Source organism: Artemia franciscana, chromosome 4 (assembly GCF_032884065.1).
Source record: "Artemia franciscana chromosome 4, ASM3288406v1, whole genome shotgun sequence".
Taxonomy (NCBI): domain Eukaryota; kingdom Metazoa; phylum Arthropoda; class Branchiopoda; order Anostraca; family Artemiidae; genus Artemia; species Artemia franciscana.
Window position 1 is genome coordinate 57108145 of NC_088866.1, and position 19347 is coordinate 57127491.

A 19347-nucleotide genomic window follows, 5' to 3' on the forward strand; every position below is an offset into this window, starting at 1 on the left:
ATGGGTTTTCAATGTGGGGAGATGGTTAATTACCTATCTTCTAGGATTTTTTTTCTCCACTTGATTAAAAAAAGAACACAATTATCATTGGAAAAAACAAATTTTGGTATTTTCATCAAAAAAAAATTTCAACGAAAAATTACCCCTTAGATTTTGAAAAATATATTTTGTCGCATCCCCTGAATTATTAAGAGTCGATGCCCCTAATAGCTATGGGGGGCATCACCAGAGGCTCAGCTACAGAGGGACCAAAGATATAGATAATAAAAAAAGATAATATTTTTCAATTTGATCATATATCATATTTGAAGTCTTCATAAATAGCACTTTCAGTTATTGAAACAGAGGATTACTTCTTTGTTCATGCTTCTATAATAAAAAGCGACCTCGGGGTCGACCGAAGAAACGTTGGTCTGACAGCCTGTCCGAGTTCTTGACGATGGCAAAAATCAGACAGTGCGAAGAGCAAATACTCGCAATGGACCGAAGTGGATGGAGGAGGCAGACATCACTCTATACGCCAAGCAGCGCCCGGCAGGACACTTAGTCAAGTCAAGTCAAGTAAGTCATGTTAGTTACCATATTCAAGATTATTATAAACAAGAGTGAGGTTACTTTCCCCTCTTGCCCCTGCTATTTACACCGTAGTTTAACTTTTGTGCAGAAATGCAAAAGCACAAAACCATAAAACAACCTAAAAATAACAACAACATCATATACAATACCTTAAAGGGCTCATTTGGAAATAAGTGTAAAAGGGGTTCATTTAGAAATAAATAAATACTTTTCGAAATCAAAGAAAGTTTTGTAAATAAGCTGGAGACTATCCCTCTCATCAATCCACCACTCTTCATGCTTCTACTCTTTCTCCTTCAGCATTTAAAAGCTAACATTCCCCTTAAAAAAGTACTATGTCTGTTTTAATAGAGGTGCTGTAAGATAAGGTTTGCACCCATATCAGACACTTAACCCAAATATATTCTTACAAATGAAGCAAGGATATACTTGGAAATGGAGCCTAAAAATGCACTTTAGAAGCTTTAAGCAACTCCTCCCCTCCATCCCCGCAAAGACATTCCTTGATCGCCATCCTAATAGCTGGTGTGCAGTTAATGCAATATACTTCAAATTCCACGCCACAGACAACCGTCAATAATAATGGTTTTCTATTTGTTATGGGATGAATACGCCACCTCACCCAAGTGTGACCTTGAAAACTGTGGGGCTATTTGAACAGCCTTTCAATTCTTCAATCAGTTGATCGACTGCCTCGTGATTTTCGCTCAACAAAATTTTGGCCACAAAATTTTATTTCACCAGAAAAAATCGAAGCATTGAGCACTTAAGCATTAAAAACATCAAAAGATGTTTTCACTTTCATCCTAGTTTAATTATGTAGCCCACTTCAAATTCACATGAATTTAATGGTAATCTCCTCCCTTACTTCATTCCAAGGACATTCCTTGGAAATGTCTTGGAAATGTGCATCAATGGAGGTCCCGAGTTTTCTTTTATATATACTATTGACTTCTGTTTTCCTATCATAACGCTTTGGGCAAGTAATGGTAATATCCCATAAACATGAAGGAATTATGCCATGTCTTTTAAACTACTTTAGTGAATTTTCTAAGCATCAGAATTACCAACCAGTATTTCCTTTATATGTATTGCTTTTAAAAATAAATACTAATTGCAACTTGAAATTTATACGAACTAATACAAAACTAGATATTAGTCATATCACAAAGCTTCAGGGATAAAAGGGCTTTTTTAATTCACATTTTTAAATTATTAAATTTTATAATTAAAAATTAATAAATAGAAATTTCTTGGGTACCAGAATTATTAAGGAACTGCCTGAACTGACCCCATTAGTAGCCGAAATTCTGGAAAAGAGTTTTCGATAACCATTAAACACTAAAAAATTTTCTTTTATGCTGATTACAAGTATATGAAAGTAATTAAATTTGATAAAATTAATGTTTCCCGTCAAAAGCTAGTAGCACAAGAAATTTATCCTGATTTTCGGAAAAGGGGTGAACATCCCTAAAAAATCGAGGGATCTTAACAAAAAACATACCAACAGATTCGGAATATCAGAGAACACTAGTATTGAAGTTTAGAGTTCCAACCTACAAAAATATGGAATTTTTGAAACTTTGCACGGAGAAAGCAGGGATGCATGTTTTTGGAGGCTATTATATCGAACCAATTCTCCTAAAATATGGGAAGAGGGCTCATTTGAACAGAAATTAAAAGTTCTAATGCCCTTTTTTAAACGAATAAAAGATTGGCGGGCAACTAGCATCCTCCCAAGCCCCTTTTTCCCTAATGACATCCGATTAAGACTTTGAGATGGCCATTAAGTTCAGCATACTCGAATGGTCAAATAACAAGCCTCCGAAAAGGGCTGTAAGTTACACAATTCGCCATTTGTTCACATATAGTATTCATCATTTAGGGATAATTTCTTAGACGACACTACTATTCTATTTACAAGAATCTAAGAAACTTTAAGAGGGGAACAAGGGTTTAATTTAAATAAAGCTGTGAAAAAACATACTTAAAAGACCCATCAAAAAACATTAACTAATAAAAAGAAATTCCGAAAATTTCAACTATACATCTTGAAGCCTTTATCAACGGTAAAGAAAACAAGAGCTAAGAGCTCATATGGCACTTGTGACGAGGCGAGAAGAGCTAAGAGCCAAGAGATCATATGGTATGAGTTCTAAAAAAATTCTATGAATCAATAGATTGATTTAAAAAGGAAAATAAGAGACTTAATGCCGGTCAGGATTTAAAATAAGAGCTCTGAGTCACAATGTCCTTCTAAATATAAAAATTCATTAAGATCCGATCACCCACTCGTAAGTTATAAATACCTAATTTTTCTAATTTTTCCTCTCCCTTTAGCCCCCCCAGATGGTCGAATCTGGGAAAACGACTTTATCAAGTCAAATTGTGCAGCTCCCTGACACGCCTATCAATTTTCATCGTCCTAGCACGTCCAGAAGAACCAAACTCGCGAAATCAATGAACCCCTCCCCCCAAATCCCCCAAAGAGAGTGAATCCAGTACGATTATGTCAATCACGTATCAAGGACATTTGTTTATTCTATCCACCAAGCTTCATCCTGATTCCTATACTCCAAGTGTTTTTCCAAGATTTCCCCCTCCAACTCCCCCCAATGTGAAACGATCTGGTCGGGATTAGAAATAAGATCTCTGAGACATGAATTCTTTCTAAATATCAAATTTCATTAAGATCCGATCATCTATTCGTAGGATAAAAATACCCCAATTTTCACGTTTTCCAAGAATTCCGATTTCCCCCTCCAACTCCCCCCAACGTCACAGGATCTGGTCGGAATTTAAATAAGAACTTTAAAGCACAAGATCATTCTAAATATCAAATTTCATTAAGATCTGGTCACCCTTTCGTAAGTTACAAATACCTCAATTTTCAAAATTACCCCCCCCTCCAATTCCACCAAAGAGGGCAGATCCGGTCCGGTTATGTCAGTCACGTATCTTAGACAGGTTTTTAATCTTCCCATCCAGTTTCATCCTGATCTCACCGCTTTAAGTATTTTCTAAGATTTCCGGTCCCCCCCCCCAACTGCCCCCCCCCCAATTACACTTGATCCGGTTGAGATTTAAAATAAGAGATCTGAGTTACGAGGTCCTTCTAAATATGAAGTTTCATGAAGATCCGATCACTCCTTCGCAAGTTAAAAATACGTCATTTTTTCTTATTTTTCAGAATTAACCCCCCCCCCCCAATAGATCGGATCTGTTCAAATTATGAAAATCACGTATGTAAGACTTCTGCCTATTTTTCCCACCAAGTTTCATTCCGATCCCTCCAATCTAAGCGTTTTCCATGATTTTAGGTTCCCCCACCCCAAACTTCCCCCAACATCACCAGATCCAGTCAGGATTTAAAATAAAAGCTTGGAGACACGATATCCTTCTAAATATCAAATTTCATTGAGATCTGATAACCCGTTCGTAAGTTAAAAATACCTCATTTTTTCTAATTTTTCAAAATTAACCCCTCCCCGAACTACCCCAAAGAGAGCGAATCCGTTCAGGTTATGTCAACCATGTATCTAGGACTCGTGATTATTTTTTCCACCAAGTTTCATCCCGATCCCTCCATTATAAGTTTTTTTCAAGTTTTAGGTTTCTCCCTCCCAACTCCCCCCCCCCCGATGTCACCAGATCTGGTCTAGGTTTAAAATAAGATCTCTGAGCTACGATATCCTTCTAAATATCAAATTTCATTGAGATCCGATAACCTGTTCGTAAGTTGAAAAACACCTCATTGTTTCTAATTTTTCAGAAATAACCCCCCCCCCCTCCCCAACTATCCCAAAGAGAGCGGATCCGTTCCGTTTATGTCAATCATGTATCTAGCACTTGTGTTTATTTTTCCCACCAAGTTTCATCCCGATCCCTCCACTCTAAGTGTTTTCCAAGTTTTAGGTTTCCCCCTCCCAACTCCCCCCCTTCCCATGTCACCAGATCCGTTCGGGATTTAAAATAAGAGCTCTAAGACACGATTTCCTTCTAAATATCAAATTTCATTGAGATCCAATCACCCGTTCGTAAGTTAAAAATACCTCATTTTTTCTAATTTTCCAGAATTACCCCCTCCCCCAACTACCCCAAAGAGAGCGGATCTGTTCCAATTATGTCAATCATGTATCTGGGACTTGTGCTTGTTTTTCCCATCAAGTTTCATACCGATCCCTCCACTCTAAGTGTTTTCCAAGATTTTAGGTTTCCCCCCTCCAGTTCCCCCCAATGTCATCAGATCCGGTCGGTATTTAAAATAAGAGCTCTGAGACACAATATCATTCCAAACATCAAATTTTATTAAGATCCCATCGCCCATTCATGAGTTAAAAATACTTCATTTTTTTCTATTTTTTCCTAATTAACCGGCCCCCCACTCCCCCCCAGATGGTCAAATTGGGAAACGACTATTTCTAATTTTAGCTGGTCCCGTCCCTGATACGCCTGCCAAATTTCATCGTCCTAGCTTACCTGGAAGTGCCTAAAGTAGCAAAACCGGGACCGACAGACAGACAGACCGACAGACAGACCGACAGAATTGGCGATTGCTATATGTCACTTGGTTAATACCAAGTGCCATAAAAAGGAGGAAAGGCAAAAATCATTCAAATAATTAACAAGAAAAAACACACACGTAAAAATAACACAACAAGAAAGAGAGACTAAAAAAAGAACAAGACAAACAAATAAACAAAAGCTGATATTTTAATAAAACATCATCATAGAGGAAGTTTCAGTATTCAATTGAGGAAGTTTTATTAAATGTTAGTTTTTTTGTTTTTTTTGGCTTTTGTTCTTTTTTTAGTCTCTCCTATTTGTTGTGTTGTTTTTTTGCTTTATTTTTTTTATTATTTAAGTTATTCTTCTTTTTCTTCTTTTATTGTTTTACTTTACCCTTGACAAAGGCTCTCGGATGTGGAGCTGAAATATTCAGAATTTTTTTGTTGATTAATGTTTTTGTTAGTTTGTTTTGTTCACTGCTTGATTTGAACTAAACCCATTCTCTCTCTCTTAAACTTCTTAAATTCTTGTCACTGGGTACCCGGAATTTTTTTTAAAGGAAATTTTCTACGGAGGATGGGGTAGAACTTTCCGTAGAGAAGAATTTTTTTCGGCGGAAACTTCTCAGATGCAATTCTGTACGGGGGGGATTTCCTGGCATGGTTTGAAAACGGTCAGAAATAAAAAAAAAGAAAAATATGGTTTCTAAACTGAAAGTGTGGAAAAAATTAAAATCTAAAACAAACAGGAATTATTTGTACATGAGAGGGAACTGATCCTTCCTCAGTTCTCGATCTTTACGCTAAAGATTGACTTTTGTCCCAGTTCTTTAAGAACGACTCATAAAACACAAGGACTGATGAATTTGAATGATAGGTGCTTATAAAAAATTTAGGACTTTAGCGTACAGAGTGAAGATTGAGGAAGGACTAGCCCCCCTCATCAATGGAATGATTTTTGTTGGTTTTAAGTTTTGATGTCGCTCCTTACTTTCAGTTGAGAAAATTTAACTTTAACATGTATTCAGTTTTACTGATATTTGAATTTCTCAGATAATCATTATTCTTCATTTTAATAAAAAAGAACTTAATTCTTTATCAGACTCACCTTGGAGGAGCATGATTGTCTTGCTATATCCCATTTCTCTTTCTCTACTTGAGACAGCTGTCTTGTTAATATATTCACTCTTTCCTGAAGATCTTGTTTTTCTCTTACTGATTTCTGTAGTCTTTGCATAGTATCTGATTCAACCATACCCGTTCTTTCTTGATTAGACTGTAAATTCTAAGGAATGAAAAAAAAAGGCCACAAATAAAAACAGAGTAAAAATTTTAAAATCCCACACTTAGCCAGAAAGGATTTGAAGGAGGTACCAAGTGGTGTCACAGAGATCAATACCATCGAGAACTGCAGGGCTGTCGTTTTGCCGGTGGAAAGGGGGCAGTTGTCTTCCCCCCTAATATTTTGGAAAACATATTATATAGCCGGTGCCTCTTAAATATCCTGATATGGACCCTTCTTACCCTTCCCTCAATAAAAATGCTGGAACTACTCCCCTGGAGAAATGACAGTAAATCCTAGGGAACATTTTATTCATGCCCCACTCCCCCACCTGCTAATTTATTTCGTTTAGTTTTATCAGTGTAATCCAGATGGATGGTTGTAGCATTAACCCTAGATACAAAACCACTACCCTTCCCTGAATTGTAAGAGGAAAACCAGATTTACGTTAGGGAAACACCACTGATTTCCTTATTCAATGAAAGAAAGAGAAATTCACAAGGAACATACAAAAATTCACAAGGAAAAAGGTTTTTTATGACTGAAAGAAAAAAGGAAACGTAGTAGTCGATAAATCCTTTGCTTCTTTCTTTTAACCTTTCCTCCACGTCTTTCTTTCTTAAAGATCCCCCTACCATTTTCTTTTTATATCCCTCTTAACCCCCTCCCCTCTCTCTCTCTCTTACTTTCTCAATCTCTTTCTCTTTCTTTCTCTCTTCCGGGTGCTTTTCATTTTCAGTACTCAAACAATAATTAAAATCATGCGAGTAAAAACCATATTTTCTTTAACATTGGCAATAACGTAACCTAGGCAAAGTGTCGTGTTTTGAAACCATCTAGGTAAATCGTTTTTATGGACTATGTAAAGTAAAGCTAAAAAACTTCATTCCATAGCATACATTTAATAGTTTTAGTAATAAGAGTTCCGGATAAATTGAAAAAAAATATCTCACTTAAATTTGTTTTCACAATCAACTTTCCACGCAATAGCTTTAATAACTCAAGTATGCAGGCTATAGCTAATAGGTCTTCAACTAAAGCCAAATAAAACTTATAAATTGTGGAGAAGTATAATAAAAACAAGACAAACTGGAAAAAGAAAAGTAGAAGAAAAAAGGAAAAAGAAAAACAAAGATAAAAACTAAAATAATTTCTAAGGCAACTGACCTTAAAAGGTGACAAGTATGCAGTGTAACTGTCAGGAAGAGTAGGATGGAAAAAAGGATGTCAGTTAGATCCTGTGGCTAAGAAAACAAAATATGCACGGTAGCTTTCAAACAGATGGCGGTAACGACCCATCAGTATCTAATTTTACCCATCAAAAGTTACGAGACTGAGAAAATTTGTCTTATCTTCGTAATAGAGGGGGGGGGAATACACCCCCTAAGAAACAAGGAACATTGCTGAAAATCAAACTATCAAATTCAGAGTACCTGAGAACCCTATTGTGGAAGTTTCAAGTTCCTATGTGCAAAAATGTGGAATTTTGCTTTTGCCAGAAGACAGATCACGGATGCGTGTGTATTTATTTCTTGTATTTTCTTTTTTTTTGTCCAGAGGTGATCATATTGAAATAATGGTCCTAGAAGATCAGGAGAGGGCACATCGGAAGAAACTCAAAGATTTGAAAGCAACTTGCCCTCCTCCCACGCCCATTTATTTCCCTAAGTTATCTGATCAAAATTTTGAGAAAGAAATTGTGTTCAGTATAATTGAAACATCAAACAACTATGACCTTAGGAGTAAAATCCCCCCCCCCCCAGAGTCCGTGGGGAAAGGCTTGCAAGTTATGAAAGTTCCCCATTGCTTGCGTATAGTATTTGTTATTGGGAAGTACACAGACATTTTTCGGGGCTAGGGGGGAATTTTCGCTTGGGATGGATTCCGATACGGAGAACCTTCTCGGGAGGCGGGTGAATTTTTCAGGGGAAATTTTACACTGAGGGAGATTTAAAAGAAATACCACACGAAATTCTTTTTAATAGTCTTATATTCTCTTCGCCATCTCAATTTTGAATCTGTAGATGTTCCAGAGGAAATATCCACGGGCTATTTTCCTTGTCATTTGATTTCCAGAAAATAAATACTACGGAAGGGGGCATTTCTAGAGTTATCAAGGAACTGATTATAGACTAAAGTCCTTTTCAAAGGAAAGTATGCTAAGCATAGTCTTTCATGCTGAATTGTCCGCAAGAAATTTTGCGGGAGGGGAATTTTCAGCAATAATAGAAGTGTCTGGATGGAATTTAGCAGGGAGAAATTATCCTAATAGGGAACTTAGCCTTATTGAATCTCTTATTCCTTCTTTAATGGAGGAGTTTCCCGTGAGGAGGGAGGATATATCTCATGGAGGGTAAACCGGATTTGCCTTCATTGCTTGAAAAAGACAGAGTTTAAATTAATTTTTTTTTTAACTGAATGTAAGGAGCAATATTAAAACTCAAAACAAACAGAAACGTGTTCCGTAAATGAATACGCTAAAGCTCTTTAGGCTAAAGCTCAACTCTTTGTCCCATTTTCTTAAGAACACTACTGAAACATATGTATCGTTTAATAAGAATAGGAAGCTTTTATAGAAGTGCTAACAGTTTTTGCATAAAGCGCAAGGTATTGAGGAGGGGGTAACCTTTCATACAAACAATACTTTTTGTTTGTTTTGAGTTTTAATGTTGCTCCTTACTTTCAGCTAGAAAAAACCCGTTTTTTTTAAATATTCAATTCATCCTAAAATCAACATGAAAATTAAGGTGTTGACGAGAATCTAGCACTGGGAAGGACAGAATATAAAATCAAAATGTTAAACTAAGCATACAAGGCATCCAAAACTGGGAACCACCGCCGCTATACTAAAAATTTCTAATTTTTGAGAATTCCATATTTATTTAAAAAACATGATTCCCCTTCCCCCCGGAAAAATCCCGCGGATATGCTTGACGAACACTGAGGCACTCTACAATTTTAAAACTTTAGATTTATGCTTATTATAGCACTTGCTATTTACCAAGTGACATATAGCGATCGCAAATTCTGTCGGTCTGTCTGTCTGTCGGTCCCGGTTTCGCTAGTTTAGACACTTCCCGATAAGCTAGGACGATGAAATTTGGCAGGCATATCAGGAATCAGACCAGATTAAATTGGAAATAGTCATTTCCCCAATTCTACCATCTGGGAGGGAGTGGGGACAGTTAATTCGGAAAAATTAGAAAAAACGAGGTATTTTTAACTTACGAAGGAGTGATCGGAACTTAATTAAATTCATACCTAGAAAGACCTCGTAACTCAGACTTCTTAATTTAAATCCCGACCGGATCCGGTCTCATTGGGTGGAGTTGGAGGGGAGAACCGGAATTCTTGGAAAACGTTTAGAGTTGAGAGATCAGGATGAAACTTGATGGGAAGAATAAGCACAAGTCTAACATACGTGACTGTCATAACCGGACCGGATCTGCTCTCTCTTTGGTTGAGTTGGGGGGGGGGGGGTTAGGCGGAAAAATTAGAAAAAATGAGGTATTTGTAACTTGTCAACAGGTGACCAGATCTTAATAAAATTTGATATTTAGAAGGATCTTATGCTTCAGAGTTCTTATTTTAAATCCTGACTAGATCCGGTGACATTGGGAGTGAGTTGGAGGGGAAACCGGAAATCTTGGAAAAAGTGAAAATATAGGTTACGAATTAGGTTTACGAATATGTGATCGGATCTTAATGAAACTTGATATATAGAAATATCTTATGTCCCAGAAGCTCCATTTTCAATTCGAATTGGATCCGGGGACATAGGGAGTTGGAGGGGGGAAATACATATCTTGGAAACTGGTAATCTCGGAAAACACTTAGAGTACAGAGATCGAGATGAAACTTGATGGGAAGAATAAGCACACGTTCTAGATACGTGATTGACATAATTAGAACAGATCCGCTCTCTTTAGGAGAGTTGGGGGGGAGGATTTCCAGTGCTTTGGCGAGTTCGGTGCTTTTAGATGTGCTAGGACGATGAAAATTGGTAGGCGTGTAAGGGACGTGCACAAATTCACTTGATAAAGTCTTTTCCCCGATTCAACCATCTGGGGGCTGAAGGGAGAGGTAAAATTAAAAGAAAGGGTATTTTTAACTTACGAGTGGGCGTAAATTCTAATTTTGATATTTAGAAGGACCTCGTGTCTCAGAGCTCTTATTTTAAATTCTGAACAGCATTAAGCCTCTGATTTTCCTTTTAAATCAATCTACTGAATGTTAGAATTTTGCTAGAGCTCAAGCCATACCGGATCCGGTAACAGTGGGGGAGTTGGAGGGGGAAACTACCTTGGAAAACGCTTAGAGTGGAGGGATAGGGATGAAAATTGGTGGGAAAAAATAGGCACAAGACCTAGATACGTGATTGACATAATCCGAATGGATTCGTTCTCTTTGGGGTAGTTAGGGAGAGGGTTAGTTATACAAAACTAGAAAAAGTAAGGTATTTTTAACTTACGAAGGAGTGATCGGATCTTAATAAAATTTCATATTTAGAAGGATCTCGTAACTCAAATCTCTTATTTTAAATCCTGACCGGATCCAGTATTATTGGGGAGAGTAGGGGGGGGGGAGGGAACAGAAAATCTTGGAAAACGCTTAGAGTGGAGAGATCAGGATGAAACTTGGCGGAAAGAATAAGCATAAGTCCTTGATAATAGATTAGCATAAACAAACTGAATCGACTCTCTTTGGGAGAGTTGGAGGAGGTGTTAATCGGAGAATTTTTTAAAAATTGATGTATTTCTAACTTAAGAACAGGTGACTGGATCTTAATGAGACTTGATATTTAGATGGAACTAATGTCTCGGAGCCCTTATTTTAAATCCCGACCAGATCTGGTGATGTTGGGGGGAGTTGGAAGGGGAAACCGGAAATCTTGGAAAACACTTAGAGTGGAGAGATCAGGATGAAACTTGGTGGAAAAAAAGCACAAGTTCTTGATAACCAAACTGAATCCCCTTTCTTTGGGATAGTTGGAGGAGGTGTTAATTCGGAAATATTATAAAAAATTGAGGTATTTCTAACTTAAGAACATGTAACCGGATCTTAATAAAACTTGATATTTAGATGGAACTCATGTCTCAGAGCTCTTATTTTAAATCCAGACCAGATCTGGCGACTTTGGGGGGAGTCGGAGGGGAAAACCGGAAATCTTGGAAAACGCTTAGAGTGGATAGATCAGGATGAAACTCAGTGAGTAGAATAAGCAAATGTCGTGGATACGTGATTCACTCTCCTTGGGTAGTTAGGGGGATCCAGTGCTTTGGCGATTTCGGTGCTTCTGGGCCTGCTAGGACGATGAAAATCAGTTCACAAATCGACTTGATAAAGTCTCAACTATCTAGGATGCTGAAGGGAGAGGAAAAATTAGAAAAAATGAGGTATTTGTAACTTAAGAGTGGGTGATCAGATCTTAATGAATTTTGATATTTCGAAGGACCTCGTGTCTCAGAGATCTTATTAAGCCTCCGATTTTCCTTTTAAATTAATATATTGATTCTTAGAATTTTGTTAGAGCTCATGCCATATGAGCTCTTGGGTCTTGGCTCTTCCGACCTCTTCACAAGTGCCATATGAGTTCTTAGCTCTTGTTATTTCTGGAAAATAATAACTTGGAAAATTCGAAACAACACTCTTTCTATCATAAGAGTAAATAATACAATTCAGCTTCACTTAAATATATACATATATAAGCTTGTATTTATATAATACCTTCCACAGTTTGACTTGGAGAGAAGAAAGGAAGAAAGAAAGAAACAACGATTTGTGATGACATCAAAACAACCATTAGAAAGGTTTTACTAGAGCGTGGTCTGGTGTAAGAAATTGGAAAGGGTAGTTGATGCTGGGAGCTTGTCGAGTGTGGGTAGCTTAGATGTGAGTACAACAAACTGTTCCTCCTCAATCTCATAATGCAAACTTACTGGTTTCCACAGCGTAAAAAGTAGAAACCATTACATCTAGCTGTAATAATTTAAATACCTTGGAACATTTTTTTCGTTCACACATTAGTTAGTAGTTAGTATATTTTAATATCTTAAAATTCTTATTTAAGTATAAAGACTATGCAAGATTGTACTTATATTACAAGTTATAAAACTCTTTTTGATTTTCTTGATTATCTTCTTAAAATGATTCTACTAAAACCAAAAACCAAACTTCCTTTAAAAATAAAACCTTTGCTCTTTTTTAACTCTTGTGTTGCGTTCAATTTATCTCAAGTATTAGGTACGGGTTATTTTTAGCACTTCTTCTTATATTTATTTATCTTCTTTTATATATTTATTAAACGGCAGAGTATGATGTCTCCACGCTACTCTAACTATTGTTAATTCTCCAACTCTGTTTAAACCGGCTACACTGGATTTAGAGATGAGAATTGTTGGTATTAAAGTTGAATGTACAACAGCAAAATTCTCCAATTCTCCTGACCAAGCTTTATTGCAAAGAAAAATCTCTACTAAGAAATCAAAACCACAAGCTAATCCTAAAACAACTCCAGGTTTCAAAGTTCAAGGATCCAGGGGACCGTCGGATCTTAATTACCAAAATGACCTTGAGGAGCAACATGTGGAATTTGAGGACATATAGGCTATAGGACTATAGGCTGTAGGAAAGCATATCAAAAGTGTGGGTTGAAACCCGGCACTTGATCATGGGAAAGGTTTGCTGGGTTTTCAATAAAAAGTTACTTCGATATTTTTTGGGTATGAAATAAGCAAACAAATAATATATGTTGATCTTTTCCCGTAAGGTGGTAGCCAAAAATTTCAAAACTTTGCGCTTGGACGCGGCTAAAAAGTTTTGGAATGGCTACTGTAGAAAAAGGGAAAGCATTAAAATCAAAATCAATAGCTTTTCATATACCTTCTTTTTACCATAAATCATTCCAGCGACCATTGCGTGAAAGGCCGAAAGAATTCAAGCTGTTTTAACACGAAAACTTGTCCCTTTACTTATTAATCTATCTTTAGCTGTCAACTCATTCAAATCTGTGACAAATAAAGGCTTAACCAAAGCTGCTTAAAATTTAAATTCAAAGTCATTGAATTGACTGAGTAGTCAGTAGCATAAGTTCATTGAAGTTGTATCACCTTATCTGGCTGAAAGACACCTGAAATACATTTAATTGATACGTACCAACTGGGTGTTCTTAGCCTCTCCTTCAAGAACAACAACTTTGGTCTTTAAGGATGAGACTTCAGTCTTCAAGCTCGCTATAACTTCATGCAAATGAGAATTTTCTCGTCTTAATTCACTGTTTCCACTTCGCATCATCTCAAGTCGTTCTTCTGTAACCCTCTTTTCTGCTTCCATTGATGTCAGTTGTCTTTGATACTCCAAAGTCTGCTCCTTCAATTGGCTTAAAGCAGAGTTCTCTTGAGAAGCAGATACATTTAACCGGGTGAGCTGCTCTTTAAGGTTAAGTTCTCTATTTTTGTAGATCTCTTCTGACGCTTGAAGTTTATCCACTTGGGATTGAAGAGTGTCGCAGCGTTCTTGAAGTCGCACTATATTCTGTTGGAGACACTCAGATTTTGATTGCAAAGCCTGAAATCATGGAAATATTACACATTCACTTAAAACTATTAGGTATCTGACCCCATCTTGTATAACCAGGTCATGTCTGGACAAGTATGTGCACAACTGCCACAGAAAAGTTACACACGATAAACAATCTTAGTAATAATAATTATCTTATAATCACATAATGAAAAAAAAAAAAAATAGGCGATACTCCTGGAGTATATAAGAAAAAATTGAAGAGAAACTAAGCCTAAAAATAAAATTGGATAATAATTCCCTTAGAATCACATAATGAAAAAAAATATGCGGTACTCCTGAAGTATATAAGAAAAAAATTGAAGAGAAACTAAACCTTAAAATAAAATTGGACATAAGAAAATAAACATCGACTAACTCGAAAAGCAAATTTAATCATAATGTTATGAAATACAAGAGACTGCTGAGATTGGTAGCTTTCTGTGCAACTTCGTAAATTTCCTACAACATATCGGACATCAAACTTCCGAAGAATTATAATGCTACTCTACCTAGGGGAGAGGGGGTAAAAAAAATTACAACTTCTAAAACAAAATGACTGAATTATCTTAAAACCATCGTTTCTTAAAAGAGGATGAAGAAAACTTAGCAATAGACTATATAATGACAACTATCAACCTATATCCAGGTTTATATATAGTCATATTATCATACATATTGTCAAACTATGTGAAAATACTCGAGCATCATTTCTAATAACAAAAAGTCTGATATAGAGCCATCACAAACTATAGAATGCTCTTTGTTCTTAGCTTTTTCTGAAGTTTTTTCCTTTATATTTAATCATTTTAAATAAGGTCATTCTCTAGCGATTTTATAATTCTAGGATGAAATCAAGAATTCTCTAAGTTCTACGAACAGGCTTTTATGAATTTAAAAACAAAAAAAAGGATAAATATTCGAACTTCAAGCTTAGAACACAAATTCTAGTGTGTCCATCATTTAAAGGAGAAATAGAATGATTCGTTTTTTCACTGCAATCTTTTTTAATTATTATGTAACCTGAACTAAAAACAATGGAAAAAGTTACACTATTAAATCACAAATTAATTCTGCTGTTTTTATTGAATTAATTCAAAGAAATTATTTAACAAAAATAAATCATAATAATTAAATAATTAAACTACAAAATGAATTCCATTGATCCTTTTAGTAATTCTATATTAGTAATGTCTATACTTTTTCAAGTTTTAATTTTGAAGCAACATAGTCTAAAATAACGATTCTCTTTCATTATTATATGAACTAATTTAAACACAGTTTAAAAATTGAAAGCAACTAGATAAAGTTATTAAACTAATTTTATGGTTTTAAATAAAATAATGAATTCATTTATTTAATAAAAGAGATTCCTTTTGGATAATTAATTTAAATGCAAAATAAACTTAACTAATATCTAAGTTATTTTTTCTGATTGAAAAATGGTATTTTGCCAATATAATAAAGAAACAAACAAGCATTTTGTTTATCAAGTCCTAGGAATTCTTCAAAAGCAATTTTCTCCTTTTTTTTAGTAAAAATAATTAAACATACTGTGTGTGCTCCGTCACAACTAAATACTTCCCCTACTAAATACGTATGTTTATTACTAATAAAAATATTTGCAAACAAAAACAGTTCTAGTTGCCTTTTTAAATAGCCAGAACTTAGAGGGCAACATGGCTTCCTCCTTCACCCTTTTTTCTTATCAAAATTTTGCGTTCAAAACTATGAGAAAGCCATTTAGCCAAAAATATATATATATAAATTTCGTTTTAATTATTCATGCATGGTCAAGCAAAATCAAGCATGCATAAATTCAAAAACGTTCAGAAATATAATAAAATAAAATAAGTTTTTTCAACTGAAAGTAAGGTGCAAGATTAAAACTCAAAACGAAAGGAAATTATTCCTTATATGAATTATTCCATAGTGTTCCTTATATGGTTTGTCCGCTCCTCGATGCCTCGCTCTTTATGCTAAAGTTTTTATTGTTTTAAAAAGCAGAGTTATGACAAAGAGTCAAATTTTACCGTATAGAGCGGGGCAGCGACGAAGGGACAACCCCTTCATATACAGAATAATTTTTGTTCGTTTTATGTTTTAATGTCGCTCACTTGTTTTTTTATTTAATTACGCAATAGGACTAGTGTACTTTTGGTGGTTACTTAAGAGGCCTTATTAGAGTCAGTTAGTCAAGATACAAACGTGCGCGCTAGTTAATATTTTGTTTGATTGTTTAAAAACCTGCGAGGGCCAGGTAAAACCTCCTAGTGGTGGACCTTCAAGACGCTTGGTCCTAGTGAGGAATTCCACTGGACCGTTAGTAATCAATCTCAACGAAGCCCTAACACACAATTCCAGCGGCGGTATTTAACATCCAGTTTCACCGGGTCCCTAAACTTACATAAGCACCGGGGCCCTAGCATCCAATTTGACAGGAGGCACTAGTATCCAATTCCAAGGGGAGGGGTAGTTGTAAATTCCAACGGTGGGGCCCTAATAATAAATTCCAGCAGGGAACATAGAAACCAATTACAATGGGGCCCTGCTAAACATGATTTAACAATATCATGCAAGACTTGGATAAAACCATGTAAGGTTTTGATGATGTATTACAAGATTTTGACAATATTGATAATAACACTCATGATTTTTTTTAGCACTGTGTTAAACTTTGTTAATTAGTCACAAGATTTTGATAGCACCATATTAGGTTTTGATAATGGCGCACGCGTTTTTATTGTAGCTGCAAATATTTTGTTAATGTCATTTAATATTTTGAGCATACCGTGCAAGATTTTGTTAATCATTTGCAAGATTTTGACAATACCATGTAAGGTTTTGTTGATACCATAGAGAAATTTCATTATATGCGTCGATATTTTGATAATGTAGTGCAAGATGTTTCATAATGTAGGAATGAGGGTCTATAGTACCACATACCATTTTGATAATACTTCGGAAGAGTTTGATAATCGTGATCATAGGAGATACAATTTCATTGTACTATATCAAATTTTGGTAATAACAAACAGAATTTTGGTGACAATATTTTTTATTCTGAAAATAGCAGACACGTTCTGATAGTACCAGAAAATATTTTATTAATGCCAAGTAAAATTTTGATAATACAGTGCAAGATTTTGTTAATAACTTTCATAATTTTGATACTACATCTCCAGGTTTTAATAATGCAGTAAAGGATTCTTGTTACATGCGGTGAGACTTTGATAGTTTAGTGCAAGATATTTGATAATATCAAACAAGATTTTGGTAATACCTGATAATATTTTGACAGTTAAAGACACAATTTTTGCTAGAGCCATTCTATATTATGATAATAACTTGCAAGATTTAGGTAATGCCCGAAAGGATTCTCATGATATATCACACGACTTTGATAATATAAGACAAGATTTTATAATATTTAACCAGATTTAATAATATCATGCAAATCTTGAATAATATCGTGTAAGTTTTTGATAATATTTGATAGGATGTCGGTAATCTTGATAGTACCACAGACACTTTTGATAGCACTATGTTAATCTTCGTTAACAGATGAAATGATTTTGATAGTACCATATTAGATTTTGGTAATAGAAGTCGAGTTTTGATTGTTGCTGAAGGTATTTTTCGCTAATAACTTTTGAGATAATGATAATACCACGCAAAATTTTGTAAATAGGTTGCATGATTCCGATAGTATCGTGTGTGGTTCTGATACTGCCATAAATGATTCTAATTATATCAGTCCCGATTTTGATAGTGTAGTGCAAGGTTTTTCATAATTTCAGACAAGATTTTGGTAATATCATAGAAGACTTTGGTAATGCTGGGCAATATTTTGATTATCTTGATCAGAGTAGACACAGTCTCATATTAATAAGTTAAACTCTTATAATAGCGGGTATGATTTTGATGAAACCATTTTAGATTTTGACAATATCCTACACGTTATGATACTTCCAAAAAATTTTTTTTATAATGCAATCCATGGATTGTTTATAGCTTGTATGATTTTGGTAGTACCACTTCAGGTTTTGATAACGGAATAGAAAATTTTCGTTATATCTGGTGAGATTTTGATAACACAGTGAGAGATATTTGATAATATCAGAAAATATTTTCACAATACCACATAAGATTTGGTAATGTCTGATAATATTTTGATAGCAACAGACATGATTTTTCTAGAACCATTTAATGTTTGATAATTCCTTGCAGGATTTAGGTAATGCACAAAAGGATTTCCATTTTAGCTCGCATGACTTTGATTATACAAGACAAGATTTTGTAATATCATGCAAGACTTTAATAGTGTCATGTAAGGTTTTGATAATACTTGACTAGATTTTGATAATCTTGATAATTGTAGACGCGGTTCTGATTGTAGTATGTCAAGTTTCGTTAATAGGTAAAATGATTTTAATGGCATCATATTTGATTTCGGTAATAGCAGTCACGTTTTGATTGTTGGTATATATATTTCGTTAATAACTTGAGAGATTATGATAATACCCTGTAACATTTTGTTAATAAATTGCATGATTCGGACCGTGTATGGTTTGATATTACAATATATATATTCTCATTATATTAGTCAAGGTTTAGCTAATGAGAACTATGGAATCTGGAGGGGGGAAAAATTGGTGGAACCGGAACTGACAGAACCAAAATTGGTGGAACTGGGGCTGGAACCGGATATGATGGACCTTGGAGCGGAATTTGTGATCTATAAACAGAAGAATCAGGGGGAAGAAGCGGCAGAATCGGAATTGAAGGAACCATAATTGCTGGAATCTGGACTTGATCTGGTTGAACCGGGGTGAAAGCCAGCAGAATCGGGGGTGAAACCGTTTTAACAGGGGGTAGAAGCGAGGGGGAGGATGAATTGAATATCGCTTTATTGAAAAAATATCAAAGAATGTCTTAGGAATGATAAGGGGTGCCAGAGTGTGCAAGAGGGCCTGTGATAGTGTGGCACAATGGCATGAATTTCCAGAATATATCACGTTGAGAGTGGCTTGCAAAAGCACAAACCAGTAGTTTTAAAGCATGATTTTTAACAAGAAAATATCTGTAACATGTCTTAGGAATAACGAGGGGTGCCAGAGGGTCCCAGAGAGCCGGTAATAGTCTTGCATGGTGGCATGAACTGAAGTGGTGTATTACGAAGGATTGGCTTGCAAAAACATGAACCAAAGAACTTAAAGCATGATTTTTAAATAAATATCTCTTAAAAATATCCTAGGAATAAAGAAGAGTTCTTGAGGGTGCAGAAGTCCAGTCTATGTGTGGTACGGTGGCATGAATTGACCTGGTGTACCACTTTTAGTATGGCTTGCGAAAACAAATACCAGTGGATTTAAAATATACTTTTTAACAAGGAAATACCTGAAAAATGTCTCAGGAATAATA

At 35.4% G+C, this 19347-nt stretch overlaps 1 protein-coding gene across 3 annotated transcripts in view; it reads right to left on the reverse strand.

Annotated features, from left to right (window-relative positions):
- LOC136026649 (rootletin-like) overlaps positions 1 to 19347 on the reverse strand; it is a 329138-nt gene that overhangs the window by 92005 nt on the left and 217786 nt on the right. For all 3 annotated transcript variants that reach the window (XM_065703386.1, XM_065703385.1, XM_065703387.1), the window contains 2 exons: positions 13522 to 13932; positions 6193 to 6369 (listed from right to left, as the gene is read on the reverse strand). In XM_065703386.1, coding sequence (XP_065559458.1) covers positions 6193 to 6369; positions 13522 to 13932 — 588 coding nt within the window. The remainder of the gene's footprint in view (positions 1 to 6192; positions 6370 to 13521; positions 13933 to 19347) is intronic.